The sequence below is a fragment of the Pteronotus mesoamericanus genome, unplaced genomic scaffold (genome assembly GCF_021234165.1).
Source record: "Pteronotus mesoamericanus isolate MK-2021 breed Mesoamerican mustached bat unplaced genomic scaffold, CSHL_Meso_final scaffold_21, whole genome shotgun sequence".
In the NCBI taxonomy this organism is placed as follows: domain Eukaryota; kingdom Metazoa; phylum Chordata; class Mammalia; order Chiroptera; family Mormoopidae; genus Pteronotus; species Pteronotus mesoamericanus.
Window position 1 is genome coordinate 2,580,733 of NW_026555310.1, and position 23,891 is coordinate 2,604,623.

At 47.2% G+C, this 23,891-nt stretch overlaps 1 protein-coding gene across 1 annotated transcript; it reads left to right on the forward strand.

Moving 5' to 3' along the window:
- Positions 1 to 1,893: 1,893 nt before the first annotated feature.
- On the forward strand, positions 1,894 to 16,529 carry KRT79 (keratin 79). Its single transcript, XM_054590761.1, has 9 exons — positions 1,894 to 2,370; positions 4,609 to 4,829; positions 5,864 to 5,924; positions 6,047 to 6,142; positions 13,992 to 14,156; positions 14,369 to 14,494; positions 15,152 to 15,372; positions 16,010 to 16,044; positions 16,324 to 16,529. Exons 1-9 carry the CDS (start codon positions 1,894 to 1,896, stop codon positions 16,527 to 16,529), a joined length of 1,608 nt encoding a protein of 535 aa, XP_054446736.1.
- The last annotated feature ends 7,362 nt before the right edge of the window (positions 16,530 to 23,891 follow it).

A 23,891-nucleotide genomic window follows, 5' to 3' on the forward strand; every position in this document is an offset into this window, starting at 1 on the left:
TGACTCAGACAGCTGACATCACTCCTTTCCCCAGGGAGGGGACCCCACTCACAACTGTCTTTCCCTCCCACACCCCCATTTGGGGAGAGATAAGGGAGGCTGAGAAAGTGGTAACAGCTTGGGGGCAGGAGACCAAGGTTACGGAAGTGGCTCAGTCCTGCAATCACAGGCAGGCAGGTGCTTTGGGAAAGGATTTCTCTGGCAGGCCCTGCCTGCAGGTGGAGGCAAGGAGGACCAGAGAGGTTGAGAGTCGCCAGAAAACACACAGCTCAGTGGGGATTCATCCCCCAAACCCCCCAGATGCCTGGTATCTAGCTCCAAGCAGGCAGGAAAATCTCCTCTTGGACATTAGGGGACAAGTTCTGCAAGCGTCCCTCACCCTATGCCTCATGGGAATATGTTCAACATCTTCAAACTGGGAGCTACTTACAGCCTCCCAGAGGCCTTAGGAAGGAATCCCACAGCCTCCTCTAGGCCTGAAGGGGGACTGTTCTCTGCCTGCTTTCCTTGGGCTGTGCGTAGCCCCATGTCCTCTGCTTTGGGATCATGAGAACACTAGCAGGTGACAGTCCCAGCTCTAGCCTTGGTGGCTGTGTGAGGAGCACAGCCGGTGTTATCTCCATGCCGTCCTTCAGGCAAGTCTCTCTCCTCTCTGGGCCCATTTTTTCTCCCCTGGAGCTGACGTGGGTGAGGAGGGACAATCTCTTAAGTTACCTCCTCAGCACTCCCTTGGTTCTAACATTTAACTAACATTTCCAAATCTTCCCTTGTTTAGTCCCAGTAGTCTGAGGTGGTTGGGGTGAGAGGGGAACTGTGTGAAGTGATTTGAAGACCCTCGTCCAGCTCTTTCTGAATCAAGCAGAGGTCCCCTTATGGGAGGATGGGAATGTTGGGGTGCTCCATGGGCCTTGTGGGGCTTTCGTTGAACACATGCTTCTTGGATTTGTACCTACATCCAGCCAGGATGGGAGGTGTCCTCCACCCACCTCCGACCCCCTCCAAAGTGGCTGGGCCCTCCTGGGGAGGCTCCGCTCTGATGCAGAGGGTCGGGTGGGGGTGTCTCCGGTGATGGTCGAAGCCCCCTGTTTCTCTTTAGCTCCCAGAAGAGTGTGCTTTGCCTCCCCTCTCCGTGTCACCGCCTGGCCCCTGGGCACTGCCTGAGGAGCCCAGGCCTTTCTGTTTCCTCATCCAGGGCTCAGGCACCTTCTTTCTGTCCTTGCACCCACTTTGCCCAGCAGAGAATCTCCACCCAGTGGACAACCTGCCAGCGTAGGACAAAAAGATTGCCCCCACCTTCACTCTGTCACCTGTGTCCCCCACCCAGACCTGCTAGGGGGCAATGAGGTTGTGGGCTGGTAGCTGGGACCACAGCAGGCCTGGGCACTCTCTCTACACACATTGCCCAATGCTCCCTCCCTCACCACCTGCACAGCTCAGGCCCTGGGGCCTTGGCTTACAACAGGGGCCTGGGATGAACCTCGCAGAACAGAGCCCCCATTGATGGCGGCCACCAGGGCTGGGTGGGAGGAGACCAGTGGTGGTGGTGGAGGTGGCTGTGGGAGCTCCTATCATCCTGTTCCAAGGCAGGAAAGCCCCAGGGGGGAGAAGGTGGCACCCTGCCCTAGACAGGCTCAGCCCCATGTCCGGAGCACAGGTGATAACTGGGAACAGCCTCTCCCTCCTGCTGGGAGAGAGGTACCTCTCCACGCCCCCTGGCCCACGGGGCCCCTCCCTTCTTCTCCTCCCTCCCTCTCCTCCGGGCGATGGGGCAGGAGTGTCTGTGGAGGTGGGGAGCCAGCCCAGCTGGGAAAAGATAAAAAGCGCATTAGAGGCCCAGAAGCATACTGTGCTCCCTTTCAGCTCTTGGCCTGTGTGCTAGTCCCTCTGACAGCCATGAGGTCCTCTGTGTCTCGGCGGATGTACTCCACCAAAGGGGGCTTCAGCTCCAACTCCGCCACCGGAGGGGGTGGGTCCAGGGCCCACACCAGCTTCAGCTCTGTGATGATGTCCCGGAGCAGTGGCAGTGGTGGTGGGGCACGCTCTGGTCCTAGCATGGGCGGCTTTGGCAGCCGGAGCCTCTATAACTTGGGGGGCAGCAAGAGCATCTCTGTCAGCGTGGCTGGAGGGGCCTCCTCCGGGCGGACCCTAGGAGGCTTCGGCCATGGCGGCGGGGCCTACATGGGCCTGGGCGCTGGAAGGCAGACATTCGGGCCTGTCTGTCCCCCTGGAGGCATCCAGGAGGTCACTGTCAACCAGAGTCTGCTGACCCCTCTCAACGTGGAGATCGACCCAGAGATCCAGCGGGTGCGCACCCAGGAGCGGGAGCAGATCAAGACCCTCAACAACAAGTTTGCTTCATTCATTGACAAGGTGGGCCAAGAGGGAAGAAGGCAGGGAGGGCCCCTGGAGTAGAAGCAGGGCCTATAAGAGGGGGTGGACTGGGTAGAGGCTGCTGCAGCCCATGCACCCTTGGGTGAGGGTTGATGGGATGACTTTGGAGCTCTTCTGGCCTGAGCCTGTGATGCCCGGATGTGCATGGCTGGAGACAATCTTCAAGTCTTTACTGTAACTGCTCAGGCAAATCCAGGGTCTATTCATGGGGCCTGCTGGCCAAGCCCACCCTGACCACGCTGCAGCCTTTCCTGTGGTCGCCACTAATGCCATGACACAGCAGCCTTAGCTCACAATCACTTAACAGATTGCTCCTCTTAGCAGGGTGACCCTTATTGCCTTTTGTCACTTGACAGCTGGGAAATGGGCTCAAGTGCTACATTACTCAAGGTAGCTCTGCCTGATCCCTATTCTCTCAGTCTTGGTGGAGGCCTAAGGACAAAGCTGTGATCAGACACAATGGGGAAGGGGTTGTCCTGGAGGAAGTCTCCTTTTTGCTTCTCATTTCTTCTTGCTGTTCCAGCCAAGAGGCTTCGTTTGGGGTGGACAAAGAGGAGGATGGTCACCATGACCTGGGGTCTGTAGTTTGATCTTGTTCCAGGAGTGTCTTGACTCCCTCCCTGGCATGCAGGCGCACTGGGGAGGCTCTTGCACTGTTCCCTGGCAGCTCCAGGTCCTTGTACTGTTCTCTGTTGTTGGCCTTGTCTATCTCCACCTTGAGCCTCCAGGACCAAGATGGGGAAAACCCTGGTGGATGACTGTACCTTGGTTCAGTGATTTGTGGGTTCCCAAAGGACATTCATGTCCCCCTTCTCATGTGTTACTCACAGCATCCCATGAGGAGTGACAATAGGTAACACTGTGCCCATTTTTAAGAAGAGAAAATTGAGGTTCAGAGAAGTCACGTGGTTTGCCCAGGATCATACAGGTACTTGGAGGCAGAGGTGGGCCTGGACCCAGGGTCATGGACCTCATGGTTGTTGGCATTAAGAGGGTTCATTACTGTTCATGGCAGGTGCAGCTGCTGTGTGGTGTCCCTGGGCCACATGACTGTGGGCCTGGGGTGCTGTGGGGGTGGAACCTGGAGAGACTGGCTAGCAAAGGGTGAAGCAAGCTGTCCCACCCACCTTCCTCACCTTCTCCTCTAGTGACTTTTGTTCTTCTGCGGGACTGTCCCAGAGGTTAAACAAGCAAAATCCTCTCTCAGGTTCTCAGAATCATGATCTGGGAACTGGGGGTCTGAAAGCTTGTCTGTGTCTGGGGAATCCCAAGTAGGCGGAGAACCCCCAAGGGGCCTGTTAAACCCTTGCCATGGGCCCCCTTGTGAGTCTGTAGAGATAGGGCTGGGCATTAGTCTCTAAAAAAAAACAACTTAAGAAAGTCAGATTTACAGAAAAGTTGCAAGAATAGTACAGTACACTTCCACAAACTCTCACCTAGATTCACCAATTTAAAATATTATGTCACATTTGTCTTCTCTCTTTTTGTGTGTCTACCATATTTTGCTGTGTATAATGCACACCCACATTTTTGGCCCAAACTTTCAGGAAAAAAAATCTTTTTAATTTTTTAATTCAATTTTTTATTAATTTATATTTAGATACTTGTTTTTTTAAATTATAAAGGAATTTTAGCATTTATTTTTGAACATACTAAGGTACAAGAAATTTTATGTAACAAATAACTATAAAACACAAGAACAGATACAGGGTATTTCAGGTACTACCCGTGAATAATGCATACCCTTATTCTTCCCTAAAAAATTTGGACAAAAAAGTGCACATAATACATGGCACATAATCACGAATATAAATGTATGTAGTTGTATATATATTATACACACACACACACACACATATACATTTGCATTTTTAACAGTTGATTTTGACGTAGAATTAGGGTTCGGAAACACTGATCCAGTCCAGTTCACTCAGGACAAATGAGAAAAGGAAAACCAGAGAGAGGTGACATGATTTTCACTAACTAGTAAATGACTAAACTGAGGCTTTTATGTTTATTAACACTTTAGAGTCCTTGTCAACAGAGTAGACTGTCTTTTCCCCCAAAGATTGTTCCCACCCGAACTCCTCCCTTCAGCAAGGCGTAGGCCCACACTGCCCCTGTGATGTCCTGGTTGGGGACAGATGGGGTCCCATTCTCGGTCCCTCCTGGGGAAGGGGATAGTGCCAGCCCACCACCCTTCTTGCTCTGGCTCAGGTGCGGTTCCTGGAGCAGCAGAATAAGGTGTTGGAGACCAAGTGGGCGCTGCTGCAGGAGCAGGGCCAGAACTCAGGCACCACCAGCAACAACCTGGAGCCCCTGTTTGAGACCTACATGAGCAGCCTGCGCAGGCAGCTGGACAACCTCCAGGGCGAACGCGGGAGGCTGGACTCAGAGCTGAGGAACATGCAAGATCTTGTCGAGGACTTCAAGAACAAGTGAGGAGGGCTGGGGAGGCTGGGGCTGTATGGGAATGCAGAGAGGACATTGTGGAAATCTCCCCAGAGAGGGCCATCTCATTTGCAGGGTCCTGGGACCCACCTGGGGGATGCACAGGCAGAGCTGCTTCCCTCCTGTGCTCAGGCACTGGACCCATCACACTTGTCAATAATTTTGAAAACTCTTTATTATAAGGTGGGGAGAATAGTATCGGGAACTCACACATTCCCATTACCCAGCTTTAATAATGATCAGCATAGCCAGTGTTGTTTCATCTGTATTCCTGCTCACTTTCTCTCCTTCCTTATTGTCTTGAAGCAAACCCCAGCCGTCATGTAATTTAAGTCACAGGAATTTTACTGGATATGTTCATATAATTCATCTATATAATTTGACTTAGCAAACATAGACATAATGTCATAATCACACCTTTTTAAAATAATAATTCCTCAGTATCATCAAATAGCCAGTCACTTTTGAGTTTCCAATTGTCCCATTGATGTAATAAATAAATAAAAAAATACAGTTTGTTGACTCAAGATCCAAATAAGTTTCATATATTATGATTGGTTGATAAGTGTATTTATAATTTTAAGGCATAATTGTTCATAACTTTTCCAACATTTTGACGTGAACAATTTCTAAACCTTAAAGTCTCAGCAGAAGAAGTTGGTGAGAAAGTTAGTTGTTTGAAATGCCATCCTGTTGCTGAAAGTGGAGACAAAGGTTAACTGCTGTTGACACATCTCCACATGTTCCTATAAAGCCTAAGGGCTCTGATCCAAAGAGATGGCTCCTCCCGACTGCCATAGTATTGCACAACTCTGTGTCCATTTCCTCAAAAAAGGCAGGGAAGAATATGTAAAGACTGCACCCCAAGTTTCTTCACTGGTTGGATGCATTACAGCACTGCTTCCCCAAGGTGTTCTTGGTCAATAGAGGACCCATCAGAGCTTCCTTAAAGCCAGGAAGGTCCAGTGCCTTAAAAGGCAGAAATTGACTGAGCCTGGCCTGAATCATCTCTGTGTGACAGGTACGAGGATGAAATCAACAAGCGCACTGCCGCCGAGAACGAGTTTGTGGTGCTCAAGAAGGTGAGCGGGGTGACAAGGAGTGAGGGCAGGTGGTCCTTTGGCTGCCAGAGTGCTGGGCTGGCTCTGAGAGAGGCAAGAGCCCTGGGGGCTGAGCATCTGTCCTGCTCTCTCCCTTGCCTCAGGATGTGGATGCTGCATACATGGGCCGAACGGATCTGCATGGCAAAGTGGGCACCTTGACAGAGGAGCTGGACTTCCTGAATCATCTCTATGAAATGGTGAGATGGCCAGTGGACAGGGACCATGACATACAGCATTGGGGATTCCCACAGAGGTCTGATTTGAATTCATCAGTGCAATTATTTGAGAGAAGACAAACCTGGACCTTTAATTAATACTAGCTCCCATTTATTAAGTGCTTAAGTGGGCCAGGCACTGGGCTAAGCTCTCAAGAACTCCATAACATAAGCACTATTTATTGTCTCCATTGTATAGTCAAGGGCACTGAGGCTCAGTGCAATTTGCTCATGGTCGCATAGCTAGTTAATGGCAATGTTGGAGTTAAAAATCTCATTCTTGAACTTCAAACTCTGACTCTTACCACTGTGTTATACTGTGTTCCCCTTTTTGCTCAGTTTGTAAGGGATGGAGGAGCAAAGATGGGCAGGGGTGAGATGGGGACTGAGGTTCCAGGTTGGAGCAGGAGGTGAGGTGTGGGTAGTGGGCAGATCAAAGAATCCAGGAGGGGTCTCAGGAAACAAGGGGGCTCTGAAGACTAGGGTGAGATGGTTGAACTTAACATGAGTTGATCCTAGAATCTTAGACTCTATGTATAGGTAAGGACCTTGGGAAAAGCCTTCCACTCAGTTCAAAACCCTTTCTCTAGTCTCCATGATAGGCAAATCATGTAGCATCTACTTGAGTACTTCTATTTTTTTTGCAAGGGGGCAGGTGTTTCCATTGTTGGACAAATTTATTAGAAAGCTTGACTTGACTCTTTTTCGTATGGCTTCTGCTCTTGATTGATTCTGATTCTGCCCTCTGGGCTGCACATACTCAATTATCTTCCATGTGACATATGTCTTTCATGTGACAACCCTTTGAGGTCAGGATGATTAGTGTATTGAAATTTGTGGTATGTGAAGAGGTTTAGGAAACAGTGTTGTGAGTCCAGAATTCAGAAAATAGAGGGATGGAGAGAGGGGTTACAGGTACAGACTTTTCTTCATGCAGCCTAATATTGCACTAGTTTGTGTGTTGTTTTTAGAAACTATTTCACCAATTTGTTCCTTAAAATCCCCTTGGATTTTTCACATGAATGCTTTCAAGTGAGAGAGGTATCCATCCACTGTCCTCCAACTTCCTGTATTTAAGAAGTTGAATTTTTGAAACTGATATTACCAATTGTCCTCCTTCCCCATCTCCTCTGGTCACTTTCAGGCTGCTCCATGTTTCCGTGTCTGTGGTTTATTTTGTTAGTTTATTTTATTGAATAGATTCCACTTATAGGTGAGATCATATGGTATTTGTCTTTCACCGACTAGCTTATTTCACTTAGCATAATATTCTCCAGTTCTATCTATGTTGTCACAAAAGGTAGGAGTTCCTTCTTTCTTTCTTTTTTTTTTAAAAAATGCATATTGATTTTATTTATTTTTTTAAGTGCCAAAATCCATTATAAAATCTTAAAAAATTTAAATCCATTATAAAGTCTCAGCAATTAAAACAACATGACACCAGTGCAGAAATAATTAAGTAGATCAATGGAATAAAATGAGCATTTTAGAAACAAATGTATATATATACCTAACAATGTATTATGATTAAATTGATATTTCAAATCAATGGGGAAAATAAGGCTTATTCAACAAATAAGGTGCATGGACCACTGTTACTTGAAATAAAACAAATAGAGAACCCTATTTCACACAAAAAATATTTTGTGCAAAAAAATATTTATACAAAAAATATACGTATAAAAAATGTTAAAGGACAAGGAATAGTAAAGTATTTGCAACACATCTAAAAAGGGGTTAATAGTTTTTTTTAGGGAAAAAATTCTACAAACATTTAATCAAAAAATGGATAAAGAATACCAAAGAGTCATTTAAAGCTTTTTAAAAAATAATAGAAATAGGCAAGAAATATACAAAAACAGGTTTAGTTTCAACAAATAATAAAGTAACAAAATAACATCATTGTCACAGATTAATAAGTATTATAAATATTGGTAATATCAAGTATTGGTGACTGTGAAAGGAACTGGGTATTCATAGACTCTTTATCTTCTTAAAGCAGTCCCTTTAGCATATTTTGTAATGCTGGTTTGGTGGAGATGCATTCTTTTAGCCTTTTTTTTGTCTGGGAAACTCTTTATTTCTCCTTCCATTTTGACTGAGAACCTTGCTGGGTAGAGCAGTCTTGATTTCAGGCCTTTGCTTTTCATGACTTGGAATATTTCTTGCTATTCCCTTCTGGCTTGTAGTGTTTCTGTTGAGAAGTCAGCTGCTAGCCCCATGCCAGGGCTCCCTTATATGTTACTACTACCTCTTTCTCCCTTGCTGCCTTTAGGATTCTCTGTCTTTGATATTTGCCGTTTTAATGATGATGTGTTCAGGAGTGAACCTCATTGGGTTCCTCTTGAATGGGACCCTCTGTGTTTCCTGGACTTGTGTGACTTTTTCTCTCCTCCAATTCGGGAAGTTTTCCATCATTACTTTTTCAAACAGGTTCTCTATCCCTTCCTCATCCTCTTCTCCTTCTGGTATCCCTATTATATGGATATTATTACATTTCAGATTGTCCTGCATTTCCCTAAATGCCTCTTCATTCTTTTTCAGTCTTTTTTCATTTTCTTGTTCTTTCTGGGAGCTTTTTTCTACCTTATCCTCCAGCTTGCTGATTCATTCCTCTGCTTCATCTAGCCTGCTTTTGATTCCTTTTACTGTGTTCTTCAACTAAGAAATCGTATTCTTCATTTCCTCTTGTCTCTTATCGATAGTTTCTATGTCATTTTTCACTGAGCTCATCGAGCTTCCTTAGAACTGTTGTTTGGAACTCAATATCTGATAGTTTACTTGCCTCTATTTCATTTAGTTCTCTTTCTGGGGATTTCTCCTTTCCCTTCAACTGGGGGGTCCTTCTTTGTCTTCCCATTTTTTGTGAAACTCTTTTTTTTTGCTTTTGTTTCTTAAATTGATCTGTCTTGATTTCCTGACTTTGTGGTGTGAACTTCTATGGTAGAAGACTGCTGCTTTTTCTTTCTGGATCCGCCTCTGATGATGTTAGATGTTGACCCTGTCTGACCTTAGGCAGTCTGTTTGAGACTTCCAGGAATCTACTGTCTGTGGCTCTCTCCTTTAGCTGTTAATCTAGTCACTCTGCACTCAGCAGGCCGGCTTAGGCACCACAGGGCAGGGCAGACCCTCCTGGGGGCAGAGTTATTGGGTCCTCTCACGTTGCTACCACTTAGGGGAGTGGTCTGCCTGAGTCAGATGGCTGCTGCTGTATGAGGGAGGAATCAGCACCAGGATCCTGCTAGCTACTCTCTCTGTTCTATCCCTAAAGCCTCCATCTCCAGTCTCTCCTCAAGTGTCTCTAGACCACTCTGTGCCCCTTTAGCCATGGATCTACTATCTATGGCTGCTACTCTGTACTCAGCAGTCAGGCTTTAGCACTACCTGGCCAGGGCCAAGTCCCTCCTGGGGCGGGGCTATTGTGTCCTCTCATGCTGTTGCCACTCAGGGGAGTGGTCTGCCTGAGCAAGATGGCTGCTGCCCCATGTGGGATGAGTCAGCACCGAGATCCCACCAGCTACTCTCTCAGTTCTCTCCCCAAAGCCTCCTTCCCCAGTCTCTCCTCAGGTGTCTCTAGCCCACTCTGCCCTTAGCCTTTGCTGGAGCCCAGGGTAAGTGGCCACAAGTAAAAATTTATGTGTTGGCCCTTTAAACGGCTCTTTGCGTCTCCAGCTGCCTGTCTCTGGCAGAGAGCAACCCTGCCGCTTTTCCCAGCTGGCTGTTATCTGTGTACTTTTTGGGTCCTGGTGCTGTAGGCTGGAGATCCCTGCTTATGGTTTAGACCCTGCTAATCTCAGGGGGATCGAACTGGCCATTTCAATATCCTTCCAGTGCTGCCTCCTGTGGGCACCCTGCCTGCCTTCTCGAGTCTCTCCTGCACTCCTTATCAGTTATCTTGTGCTAAAGCTGATTCTTCTGTCTGTCTGAAGTTATAAGGCTCCTGTCTTGCTATTGTTCAGTTGTTTGTTCCAGGTGGTTTCTCCACAATTTAGTTGTAATTCCAGGTTGGTGCTGGGAGGAGGCCAGTGTGACTTACATTCATTCCTCTGCCATCTTGATTCTTCTCTCTTATTTCTAAGAATGCAAAAAAAAAAAAAAAAAAAAAAAAATCCAAAGAGAGGGAAACGGCTTGGTCAAACAATATCCATGACAGTCATTTAGTAACTTAATGAATCAACCATGGAGAAAAAATCCATTTGATTTGACTTTTCCTGTTGCTGGCTCCAAGCCTCTCACACATTTTATAATTCTCGTTATAGGTTCACAAGAGATTGACATCAAGTTTAACTTGGAGAAGTCAAAATTTCTCCCCTTTGAATATGAGGACATTTGCTGTGTCTGTGGTTCTGGATTCTGGAATCTGTCCTACTCTCCATAGTTCTCAAGGACACTGGCATACTCATCCTCTTAGCAGCCCCTAGCCCTCCTAGGATATGCTCTTTTGGCCTGGACCCCTGTGATCCCTAGCAAGTCCAAGGCATCTCGTACTCTCTGCATCTGTCTTGGGTTTCTATTTCTTCTATAGCACACTGCCTTTTCCAGTTTGATGACTGTTCCTTTTTATGGAAAAAGACAAAAAAGTTGAGTTGTTGGCTTTGTCTGGATTTTCTGACTCCCTTGTTTTTCTTGCCTAGAGCTTATCTAACATCCCCATCCACTGGTTGTAACAGTTTCCTGGCTCATCTTTGGCTGTGCTGCTTTTTCTCCTTTCAACATTTCTATGTGACTGGTCTAGACGGAGCTTGCTGGGGAGTGTTCTGTGCCCTCAGGCTGGTTTCTTAGGTGCCTCCCCAGTTTCTTCCTTACTGGGTTATTGATGGTCATTTGTTGTTTGGGGTTTCCTCATTTCTTTTCTTAGGTTCTTATCTCTTCAGGTCAATGTTTCCTATGTTCCTCTTCTCTGATGTGTAATTGAGCAATTGGCTTTCCTACACTCTAAGGCACACATCTGGCATACCTAGCATCCTTTCCTTTGCTATTCCTTGTCCATTGACACATATTTACTGAGTATCTCCCAGAGGACAACAGAAGGACAAAATTCCTGTCTTTGAGGGGCCTGGGTTACCATGTGATGAGAGCCATCACAGTGACAGGGTCAAGGTGCATGGAGCAAGCTGTGGCTGACACTTCCAGGGGAAGGGGGGTTAGGGGAGTTTCAGAGGAGATGGCATTTGAATTGGATTTTGAAGGAAAGGTGGGACTTCTAAAGGAGGAGCAGGGAGAACTACCAGCCAGGATGCCAGCCAAAGATCACAGTGTGTTTGAGGAGAAGCAGGTGGGCTGGGCATGGAGTGTGTTGGAGGTTAAGGTGAAGAGATGAATAGGGAAGGTGAGCTAGGGACCAAGCTAGGAACCAGGCCAGGGTCACTTCCTGTCAAATTTCCTCATTTTTTTTTTTAAAGATTTTATTTATTTTTAGAGAGAGGGAAAAGGAAGGAGAAAGAAAGGAAGAGAAACATCAATGTGTGGTTGCCTCTCACAGAGCCCCTATTGGGAACCTGGCTGGCAATCCAGGCATGTGCCCTGACTGGAAATCAAACCAGCAACACTTTGGTTTGCACCTGGGGCTCAGTCCACCGAGCTACTCCAGCCAGGGCTCTTAACTGTTTTTCTGTAGTGCCCTGAGGGAAAGAATGAAGGCCAGACCAGTCATTCCCTTTTTCCCACATGAGTGAGTCCACTGAGATTGTCACTGTGGCACTTGACAATGGATTTCACAATCTGACTTTGGTTAAGCCAGATCTTAAGGAAATCTGGAGGTCCATCCAGCAATTCCTGGCATGTTTTACAGGGCAGGAAAGGAGCTTCATGGACTCCCTCGGCCTGGAGGGTCCCTGTGGATCCAGTGCCAGCTCCAGTGCAATCAGTTTGACCTCATCTTGCTCAGATCCTTCTCACCCATTCTTCCCTTCAGCATCCCTGGTGCCTAAGGAGGCACTGGCCTTTTAATCCACAAAGCCCTTTCCTCTCCGCTTACATTGGCTCTGTTTCTTTGGAAAACCTAGACTTTCTGTCCCCTGGTTCTAACAAAACCACCCTTATCCTCTCTTGGTGGTGTCTGGTAGACAATTTTTGCCTCCATGTCTTAAAAATTCTAAGTTGATTATCCTCAGGACCACGCTCTGGCATGGGACTGCAGAGGGTCCCTGAGGTGGGGGGGTGAGGGGGTGATCCTGCAAATGATGCCAACATGTCATCATGGGGAGAAAGAAAACTGTGACAAGGTGATGCCATCTGTGATAAAAAGGCCTTGTGGGCATCTTGACTGATCTTCAGAGAAATCTGGACAAATAAAGCATTTACTGAGCACTCACCACGGGCCATATGGGTCTGAATCCTCACAGTGATTGCACGAGGAAGGCGTTATATCGTGTCCATTTTATAGAAAAGGGGACTGAGGCTTTGTGAGGCTTAGTGACAACCCTGGTCACACAGCAGGTGAATGTTAGGCTGGGGACTTGACTTGACTTTGTCTCTCTGCAGAGCTCATGTCTTTTCACTAAACCATGAATATTTCAGTGACTGGATTTCTGTCCCCTTCCCCGCAACCCATTCCATCTTTTAAAAGGTAATTTTAATTTTCTAAATCTATGTTAGTATGGATAATAGTTTTAGCTTGTGTAGTTCTCTCTTTATTTCTGTCTCTACTTTATAGTGTAGGTTATCTCAGTTCTGTGGCAGACTCCCTTGGTTTGAGACTGGGCTCCTCACGTACTAGTTTGTGATTTTGGGCAAGTTGCTCTTTGTGCTATTGGAAATGAACTAGTGCCTGTCAAGTACCTAACACTGGCCTGACAACAGGAATTGTTTACTAAATGAGAGCTGTTATTATTTTATCTTTGTCTATTACAATCCCATTGGCTGCAATGAAGGGCCAATGTATGAGAAAAGACGGAGACAATACCAGAATATGTTGGAAGGTGTTGACCTTTAGAGGGAAGATGCTCTCCTTGTTGGGAGTCACTCAGGAGCACTGAGTGGATGAGTGATTTGATCAGCTGGAGTCTGGGGGCAGGAAGGAGCATGGGAAAGATAGAGGCATAACCCAACTGGGAACCAACACCATGATGACCTAGAGATAGAGCTGATCTCAAAGCCAGAACACGGGAACCAAACCTGCCCTTTGTGTCATCTTTAAATGCTGTTTATGCGTGAAAGCTATTGGTCCTAGAAATACAGGGAGGGTCCAAGAGCATCACTCTGGTCTATAAATGAATGACAGTGTATTCTAGAGGAAATCACTCGGGCTTTGTCACTCAAATGACTCATTTCAGTTTGGGCCCCACTCAGACTGGATGACTTTGGATCTGGTGAACTTGGATATGTCACTTCTTTTCTCCAAGCCTCTTTCCTTACTATCAGGACCACCAATGGTGGTGCAGGTTGTTAACTGGCTGAATGGATAGTGGGGTTCAAATCATGCTCATGCTCAGCGCCCCAGGTACTGGTATGGGAGAACCTGCCCGGAGGGGAAGCTTTTCCTAATTTGCACAAATGCCCCCTGAGGGCCAGTTGTGGCCCTACCTGTCTCAGAAGGGGTTCTGCGATGAAAGGGGAGAGTGAATATGCTGGCTTGGGGCCTGGCACCAACTTGAGTGCAGTAAGTACGCATTCCCTTTCCCCTTCTTTAATCTTCTGGAAGACTGCAAATCCATAAAAATAAATACTGTTTATTAAAATGGGAGCCCATTTCACAGCTGAAGATACTGAGGCCTTTCTTGTAGGGTGTAGCCTGGAGAAGAGCACAGACCTCCTGATGCCACCTGAACCCCATCCTTCATCCTTTGGCTGCTTCCTGGGGGCCTGATGGCATCTATTTCTGTTTCTGCAGGAGCTGAGCCAAGTGCAGACACACGTGTCTGACACCAATGTTATCCTCTCTATGGACAATAACCGCAACCTCGATTTGGACAGCATCATTGCTGAGGTGAAGGCCCAGTATGAGCTGATTGCACAGAGGAGCAGGGCTGAGGCTGAGGCCTGGTACCAGACCAAGGTGAGAAGAATGGCTGGCTTAGGTATATGAGCTGGGACTGGATCTTCCCCACCTGTGAGAGGCCTGGTCCACTGGACTCCTTGCAGGCCCAGGGCCAGATACACCGAGCTTACATAGGGACCTCCAGCTGTGAGAGTGGACTTGGGGACCAGTGGTTACCCATGTGGGCCAGGAACTATTTGACAGCTCACTGCCACTTCTTTGACTTCTAGTATGAGGAGCTGCAGGTGACCGCTGGGAAGCATGGGGACAACCTGCGGGACACCAAGAATGAGATTGCTGAACTCACCCGCACTGTCCAGAGGCTGCAGGGTGAGGTGGATGCAGCCAAGAAGCAGGTGAACCTCTGGTTGGAGGCCCAGGTGTTGGTGGAGATGGGGGGAGGGCCTTCTAATTGTCATTCTCAGGGGTCATAGCTGCTCTTCCCCTGGTGGACAGGACACACTCAAACACTGGACCATCAAGATCAACATGCTCCTTTTACAGGAGAGGAAACTGAGGCCCAGAGAAAGAAAGGGATTGCCCAAGGTCATACAGCATATTAGTGATAGAGCAGGTGGGATGACCTCCTCTAAGGAGATTGATCCCTTCTCTAGAAGATCAGAGAAGAGGATAAGGGTTCAAGGGTCCAGGTCATAGCTGCTGACTCCATTTAGGGTATGGCTGAAAAGTGGGGACTCATCCTCAGATCAGAATGAAGCACTGGTTATTGGTAAGGTTGTATTACTTTTTCTTTTTTAATCTCTTTTGAGGCACTAGGCTGAGTTGCAGCAAGAGAGACCAAGGTTAGATGTCAGTAAGGACTTCCCTATCAGTGTTACATGATCTTCCCTGTGTAATAGCATCTCCTCCTTCAGATGAATATTTCTGATTTCCTTCTCTCCTAGTTGGTTGTGGTGGGGGCAGATGGGGGATGGTGATGCCTGGCTTAAGAACAGAGAGATGGGTGTGATGACCTTGGAGGGTGTTCATAACACCTCTTATCCCCTGGGCAGTGCCAGCAGCTACAGGCTGCCATCGCAGATGCAGAACAGCGTGGGGATTTGGCATTAAAGGATGCTCAGAAGAAGCTTGGGGACCTGGATGCAGCCCTGCTCCAGGCCAAGGAGGACTTGGCCCGACTGCTGCGTGACTACCAGGCCCTAATGAATGTCAAACTGGCACTGGACGTGGAGATCGCCACCTACAGGAAGCTGCTGGAGAGCGAGGAGAGCAGGTGAGGGGCCCTCCTGCCTGATTTTGAGGGCTTCCTACCATTACCCAGTGGGAGAGCCTGTGTAGTTGGCTCTGGTGTCAGGGACAGGGTAGTAAGGGAGGAACCAGGGAGCTGGGCCCCTAACTCCTCACCTGAGGGAGATGCCCCACTTGTGTTTATTGCATCTGCTGCACATCTCCTTGGTTGGCACAACCCTCGGTAATCCTGATGGTCGTTGGTAGACCAAGAGGAGTGAGGCTGCTTCTTCCAACACCAGATTCATCATCTCTGTCCTTGGGGAAAGCATGAGATGTAGAGAAAGTCACCTTAGCCAGAAACTGGGCAGCTCTCTTTTGGCATGGGCTTTGTTTCCCTCCCTCAGCAGGGATGCTGCTTATGGCCTGCATGAGGATGGAAAGGTGGGCGCGGTGGTGGCCTGCTGGGGCTCTTCTCTGCTGCTCTGGCTTTAGGGCTTGCTGGAAGGGGACCCAGGCCCAGCATGACCACAAGTGCATTCTTCTCGTGTCTCCTGGTCTTGGTTCTCAAGAGATGACCAACTGAATTGATCCACTGTAAAGGCAGAGAGAGGGAGGGAGAGACTTTTTGCTCAGGTTCTTGGAACCACTGACCCTTGTCCTGGCCTTTCTGTTTTCCCCAGGATGTCTGGAGAATGCCCCAGTGCTGTCAGCATTTGTGAGTATTTTGCTGCCCTGCCCCAGACCGGGCCCCTGTCTTCTGCTCAGTCCACTCAATTTGTCCTTGGCCAAAAGCATACATTCCCTACATTTGAGCCCCTGGAGACAGGTTCAGGGGGTCCCAAAAGAATGAGCTTTCTGTCCCGACCTCTCCATCCATTTCCTATGACCCCACTGCCTGACTATGTTCCTGCCCCTCCCTGATTTCTGAAAGTCCCCGGCCCTCTCTCAGCATGGCTTCCCCATCATACCTACATCCTTTTTTTCTTTTTTGCAGCGGTGACTGGCAACTCTACCACTGTGTGCGGAGGCGGCGCAGCTGGCTTTGGGGGTGGCGTCTCCCTGGGTGGGAGTGGGGGTGCCAGTAAGGGCAGCTTCAGCACCAATGTGGGCTACAGCAATGTCAAGGGTGGACCCGTTTCTGGGGGCACCTCCATCCTGCGGAAGACCACCACAGTCAAGACGTCCAGCCGGAGGTATTAGCTGCTGATCCTAGCAAGCTGGGGCCCTTGTAGTCCTCTCCCCACCCCACCACCCACCTCTGTTGCCTTCCCTACCCACCTTCTCAGGAGCAGGAATTGCTCCAAGACCACAGATATGGTGTATTTGCATGCCAGACTCTTTGCATGTAATCTGCATTTTGGGAAGAGCTCACTTCTACCCAGCTTTCTCCTTGGTTCTGTGATGGGGATGGGTGGAGAAGTTAAGGCCACCAGCTTGAGTGATGTGTTTAGGGGATTTGGGATGACCATGTGTCCACTGAGAGGAGGCTGGATTTCTCAGACCATCTTGGTTTTCCACACCTCTGGTTTGAACTCAGGGAAGGCTAGGGGAGGAGGAAGGGAAGCCAAGAGTGGTCCCCAAATGCCCTTCAACCTCTCCAGTTCCCAACCATGCCACCAGCTCCCTGAATCTATACACAGCCCCCTCTGCTGTCTGTGCCTGTGATGTGTCTCAATAAATGGCAACTGCAGCTAGCTGTCCGTCTGTGGCTCCAGTCTGTCTTGCCTGGGAAATTGCCAATTGATTAACTCCCTGATGGTTGAGGAAGCAACAACCACCTACTCACTATGCCCCAATTATCATGCTGAAAGCACATTAGCTCAATATTATCACTACTCTTGGCACAACTCATACTCCCTCTTGCAGAGCTCATAGAAGGCTGGGTGGGAATATGTAAGTTACTCAAAGCAGAACCCAGGTACTGAACGGCTGTCTTATCACCCAGCTCATCACCTGATACTACTGAACCCTCCACTAACTCTGCGGGGCAGACAGCATGATTGTTCAGGATAGATCTTGGGCTTCAGAACTAGCAGACTTGGGTTTAAATCCCAGGTTTTCCACTTACTAACAGTGTGACCTTGGGCTAGATACTTTACCTCTCTGAGTGCCAGTTTCTCCTTTGCAAAAGCAGGATGTGATGAGAATATGTGTGAAGCATCTGACTTACGAGGGCCTTGATAAGAATTGCTTCCCTTTGATTTCCTTCTCCCTGGATTCTGGTTTCCCAGCTCATCATCCTGGAGTCAGATTTCTCTCTCAGCCTTCTCACCCAGTCATCAATAAAAATTCACATTTTTCTGTCAACAGCAGAATACACATTCTTCTCAAGGGCACAGGGAACATTTTCTAGGATAGATCATATATTATGCCACAAAACAAGTCTTAGCAAATTTAAGAAGATTGAAATCATACCATATATTTTTGCTGACCAGAGCAGTACAAAATTAGAAATCAATAATACGAGGGTAACCAGAAAATTCTTGAATGCATTTAAATGAAACAATGCTCTATTGAACAACAAATGCACCAGAAAAAAATTAAAAGGAAAGTAAGTTTCTTGGGACAAATTAAAATGAAAATACACACACCAAAACTTATGGGATGCAGCAAAAGTAATTCTAAGAGGGAAATTTATAGCAATAAAAACATACATCAAAAGAACAGAAAGATCTGAACTTCCAGCAAAGATGGAGGCGTAGGTAGGTATGCTTTGCTTCCTTGCACAACTAAAGGAAGGACAACAACATATTTACAAACAAAAAACACTCAGGAATGCCAGAAAATTGAACTGTATGGAAGCCCAACAAGCAAGGAGTTAAAGAAGAAACATTCATCCAGACAGATAAAAGGGGTGGAGACAGGTAGCCAGGGTGGAGAGGATGTGTGGCAAGGTAGTGGACAGGGCAGGCAAAGCAGTGGCTGGAGGACCGGGTGGGCGAGGTGGCAACTGATGGTCCGAGTGGTCCCACATTTGCACATGGATAAGCCAGGAGGAACAACTGAGGAGCCAGACAGTCTGTGCAATGGAGGGTTCCTATGCAGGAAACTAAAGCCCCAACACCTCTGGCTATAAAAACCTGTAGGAGTTGCAGCAGCAGGAGAAATTCCCAGTATCACAGGAGAGTTTGTTGGAGCCGAGGAGTCCTAGAATGTACACAAACCCACTCACCTGGGAATCAGCACCATAAGAGCCTAATTTGGTTGTGGGAACAGGGGAAATGACCGAAAGCAAGGCAAGAGCCAAGCAAGTGGCATTGTTCCCTCTTTGGTCCCTCCCCTACATGCAGCGCCACAACACAGTGACATGAGTTGCTCCACCCTGGTGAATACCTAAGGCTCCACCCCTTAAAACATAACAGGTATGCCAAGACAAAGAAATATGCCCCAAATGAAAGAACAGATCAAAACTCCAGGAAAAAACTAAGCAATGAGGAGATAACCAACCTACTAGATGCAGAGTTCAAAAACACTAGTAATCAGGATGCTCACAGAAATGACTGAGTATGGATGCAAAATAGAGGAAAAAGTGAAGGCTATGCAAAATGAAATAAAGAAAAATATACAGGGAACCAAGAGGGAAGAGGAGGAAGCTGGAACTCAAATCAATGATTTGGAACAGAAGGAAGAAATAAACGTTTAACTGGAACAACATGAAGAAAAAACAATTTAAAAAATAATGCAGGGAGGCTTATGAACCTCTGGGAGAACTATAAATGTTCCAACATCCAAATCATAGGAATGACAGAAGGAGAAGAGGAAGAGCAAGAAATTGAAAACATTTGAAAAAATAATGAAGGAAAACTTCCCCAACCTGGTGAAGGAAAGAGACTTCTGGGAAGTCCAGGAAGCCCACAGAGTCCCAAAGAAGTTAGGCCCAAAGAGGAACACAGCAAGACACATCATAATTAAATTATCCAAGGTTCAAGATAAGGAGAGAATCTTAAAAGCAGCAAGAGAAAGGCAGTGACTTACCTACAAAGGAGTTCCCACAGGACTATCAGCTGATTTCTCAAAAGAAACCTTGCAGGCAAGAAGAGGCTGGAAAGAAGTATTCAAAGTCATGAAGGGCAAGGACCTACAGACAAGATTACTCTATCCAGCAAAGCTATGATTTAGAATGGAAGGGCAGATAAAGTGCTTCCCCCATAGGGTAAATTTAAAGGGGTTTATCATCACCAAGCCATTATTATGAAGTGTCAGAGGGACTCACTTATCTAAGAAAAAGAAGAAGATTAAAACTAGGAACAGGAAAATGAAAGCAAACTCACAGCAAAAACAAACTAAGCAAACAACTGGAAGAGGAACGTAATAACAGAAATGGAGATCACATGGAGGGTTATCATTGGGGAGGGGAGGGGGAGAATGACAGAAAAGGTACCGGGAATAAGTAGCATAATTGGTAGGTATAAAATAGACAGGGGGAGGTTAAGAATAGTATAGGAAATGAAATAGTCAAAGAACTTATATGTATGATCCATGTACATGAAATAAGGTGGGGAGAATGCTGGTGGGGGTGCGGGTGCAGGGTAGAGGGGGATACAGGTGAGAAAAAAATGGAACAACTATAATAGCATAATCAATAAAATATATTTAAAAATTAAAAAAAAAAACAGACTAGAAAGATCTCAAATAAACAACCTAAATTTACACCTCAAGGAACTACACAAAGAAGAACAAACTAATCCCAAAGTTAGTGGAAGGAAGGAAATGATAAAAATTAGAACAGAAATAAATTAAATAGAGAATAGAAAAATGATAGACGAGATGAACAAAACTAAGAGTTGGTTCTTTGAAAAGATAAACAAAATTGACAATCTTTAGCTAGACTAACCAAGAAAAAAGAGAGAGGACCTAAATCAACAATACTATATGGGAAAGAGGAGATCTTACGTCCGATAGCACAGAAATACAAAGGATCATAAGAGGCTACTATGAAAAACTGTTTGCCAACAAACTGGACAGCCTAGAAGAAATAGATAGAGTCCTAGTAACACACAACCTACCAAGACTGAATCAGGGAGAAACAGAAAATCCGAACAGGCCTATTACTAACAAGGAGATTAAATCAGTAATAAAAAAATATCCCAACAAAGAAAAGCCCAGGACCAGGTGGCTTCACTGGTGAATTTTACTGAACATTTAAAGAATCAACACCAATCCTTCTCATATTTCCAGAAAAATCAAAGAGGAGGGAAAACTCCCAAACTTATTTTATGAAGTTAACATTACCCTGCTATCAAAACCAGGTAAGGACGGTATAGGAAAACACTATAGAGCAGTATCCTTAATGAATATAGATGCAAAAATTCTCAAAAAATACTAGAAAACCAAATTCAGAAAAATGTTAAAAGGATCATACATCACAATCAAGGGGTATTTATCCCTGGGATGCAAAGTTGATTCAGCAATTACAAATCAATAAACATGATATATTACATTAGTAAAATGAAAGATAAAAATTATATGACCCTCTAATAAATGCAGAAAAAACATTTGACAAAATTCAAAATCCATTCATGATAAAAACTATTAACAAATTAGATATAGAAGGAACTATACCTCAACATAATAAGGACCCCAGAGGGTAACTTTCAGGGCCTCATGGAGGGGCCAGCAGGTGAGAAGGCTCCCGGACCCCTCCTGTGCACCCGTCAGAGCACCTGTCCATTGATTTGTTTTTACAAGTGGGGCTGGGCATGTGTTTCTGAGGACAAGAATGGTTTTGCTGAAAAACGTTGGGTAACCTCTGCGTCCACATGCCCCGGGTGGATGACTACGAGGGGCTGCTCTCTGCCCTTGGGAAGGAGAGGACCCTGTGCACAGACCCGCTCACCCCCTGATTCTAAGGAGTCCCTGCCCTTTCATTGCCCTTGCTGGTTCCTTCCCAAAATGCTGAGTAGGTCTTCTCTGCAGTCTCTGATCTGCAAGTTGGCTCTGGCTCCCCAGAGAGTGACTCAGGCACAGTGGCATTGCTGAAGCCAGTGACCGAACTGGCCAGGTTTGGGGCTGAGAGTGAAAGACCTCGGGATTCCTGTAATCCCAGGGCTGAATGTGAGGCTTGCCTTTCTCACCCAGGAAGTCCTGAGCAAACATACCCGCCTGCCCCTGCTCCACAACCCTGTCAGCTGCTCATCCCTCTTGATGAGGTGTGGAATGGTGGCCAGGTGAGGAAGGGGCATGGAGGACAATGGCAGGAGTGGTGGGGGTGGGGCAGGGATCAGCTTCTAGCTGTTGCTGCCAGGTTGAGTCGTCCTGCCCCAACCCTTGGCCACTGGCCCATGGAGGCCAGAGGCATCTTTCTACTTTTCAGGGAAATAAACTCTTTTCTTTACCTCTCTCACTGTAGGGTAAAAGCTCTCTCATGTAAGAAGCTTTTCCTTATATCTGCCTTAGGCTTTTCATGCTACAGTTTGAGGATTTGGGAGAACTTCCAGCAATTCTGACAATAACAAAGCCATAATATGGCTCTAGACTAGAACTTTCTTCCTGTTTGGTTTGGGTTTATTATAGGATTTGTAATTAAGTTAATTTGGATTTATTATTTGGAGGACACAGATCTGGCCCTTTGAGACAGTGTCATACCTTATTGGATACTCCTAAATTCAGAGGCACATAAACCAAACAATCAATCACGTGATAAGGGCAAGGACGGAAGGAGCAGAGATACCTCTGCGGAAAATGCAGCGAGCTGTCCAAGGCCCTGTTGCTGCTCTGGTGGACCATGAACGACCGGTCTGTATGAGTTGCCATATGCTTTTTCCCCTGCACTTTCTGTGTGAGACAGAGTCACTGATATAAAGCGCTGTGGTGTAGAGGTTAAGGTCACAAGCTTGAAGTCAGACAAGACTGGCCTCCCACCTCCCCTGCTCCCTAGCTGTGCGATCTCGGGGAAGACATATAGCCCCTCTGAGCCTCATTGCCTGCAGCTCTGAAGTGAGCGTAACAACACGTCTTTTGCAGGGTTGTGAGGATCGGAAGTGTTATAAGAAAAGCATCCAGTGTCCAGTCTACCGTGGCAGCTCTAAATGAGAGTCACTTTCACCTGAAAACCACTGTGGCTTTTTCCTCATCTTACTTTTTGTCTCAGGGAGGTGTATACCTCAATTTAGAATTAACCTTCACAGGAAGCACCTCAATATTTGCTCCATGGTTTGGGTGCCTGACAAGCACAAAATCAGATTGGTTGTATATTATATATTATTTCCCTGAAAATCCCTTCCAGACCACTGGGTTTTTGTTTTGGGCGCTGGACACAAGCGGATGCAGCTCTAGGTACAGCACGCCACGTCATTTTCTCCTAGCACTGGAGTGTCACAGCCACAGACTACGAGACACAAAGGACTCATCCTGGGGCTTCACCTCGGCAGATGCAATCTCTCCTCCTAGCCTGTGAATGTCCTCATCAGTCCCTCAGGGACAGCCCGGAGAATGGAGCCGTGAGTGCAAGGGGCCGAGATCCAGGTGTCCGTCCAGGGGTCTGAGCTCCCGGGCTCTCGCTCAGGTTATGCTCCTGGTGTCATTCCTACCTCCTCTTGGGGCAGGAAATCAGACAATCAGACCTCGGTTCCTGCAGCAGCAGCAGCCCCAGAGACCTGAAGTAGCTCTACCTTTCTTATTAGCCAGGCCCACCCTTGGAGTCAGGGTGGAAATCAGCAGACACTTGGATGCTGGGACCCTCAGAGGCCCCTTGATCTGATCTGTCAGTTCAGTCAGGTTTATTCAGTTGCCCAGTTCTGGATTGGAAGCTGCACAAATGAGACTAACTGACTTCCTAACAGGCAGGACGGTACGGGTGAGAGGTCAGGGAATGCAGAGCCTTTGGGACCAGACTAATGTGGGTTCAAGTCTTGGCTCCGCCACGACTTGACCAGACGCTACTTTACTTCCCTGAACTTCCAGGTCCTCATATGCATACAGGGCTGATGATACCAGCTAGGTATAGCTTGGGGAAGATTAAATAATCACATGTACATAAAGCTTCCCACACAGTGGCCTGGCACAAAGTTGACACTCACTAAATACGCATAAAAAGGATGAGTGAACAACCCTGGCCCTTATAGGAAATGGTCCTGGCTCTAGAGTGCCCGCTTAGTGCAGGTGGACAGGCCACCCCTTGGGCTTTCTCCCATGGACCTCGTGGGGGCGGGGAGCCCGGGGCCTCCTGCCGCCACTGTCAAGGGTCTTCCACTCACTCTGCATTTACTCAGAGGCTACCCGGGCACAGCAGGGGGATCTCAACAAAGGCCGAGGTAGATGGGACGGAGCCTTTGGGACCAGTGGTAGAGGCAAGAGGCGAGCGGGGAGAGGAGGATGGAGGTGGGGAGAGAAGGAGCTGGCCAAGGACAGAGACCCCCCCCAGCCAGTCCAGCCTTCCCTGTAGCACTGTCCTCAAGGCCTGGATCTACTGACCACCCTCTTCTTGCCCCTTGGCCTTGCTCTCGCTCTGCATGGAGGGAGCAGTTCGTTTTCTCTGCGGTCCTCTTTCCTTCGGTCAGGGCCAGCTCAGGCCTTTGGGAATGATCCAGGCTCTGGTTGCTGCTGCTCCCCAGATTGGAGATG

What these genes read in the sequence shown, in the direction of transcription:
- KRT79 (XM_054590761.1), top strand. Translation starts at nt 1,894, where the DNA reads ATGAGGTCCTCTGTGTCTCGGCGGATGTACTCCACCAAAGGGGGCTTC. An exon ending in AGTTTGTGGTGCTCAAGAAG is followed by an intron (nt 5,925 to 6,046) that starts GTGAGCGGGGTG and finishes CCCTTGCCTCAG; the next exon opens with GATGTGGATGCTGCATACAT. An exon ending in CCCCAGTGCTGTCAGCATTT is followed by an intron (nt 16,045 to 16,323) that starts GTGAGTATTTTG and finishes TCTTTTTTGCAG; the next exon opens with CGGTGACTGGCAACTCTACC.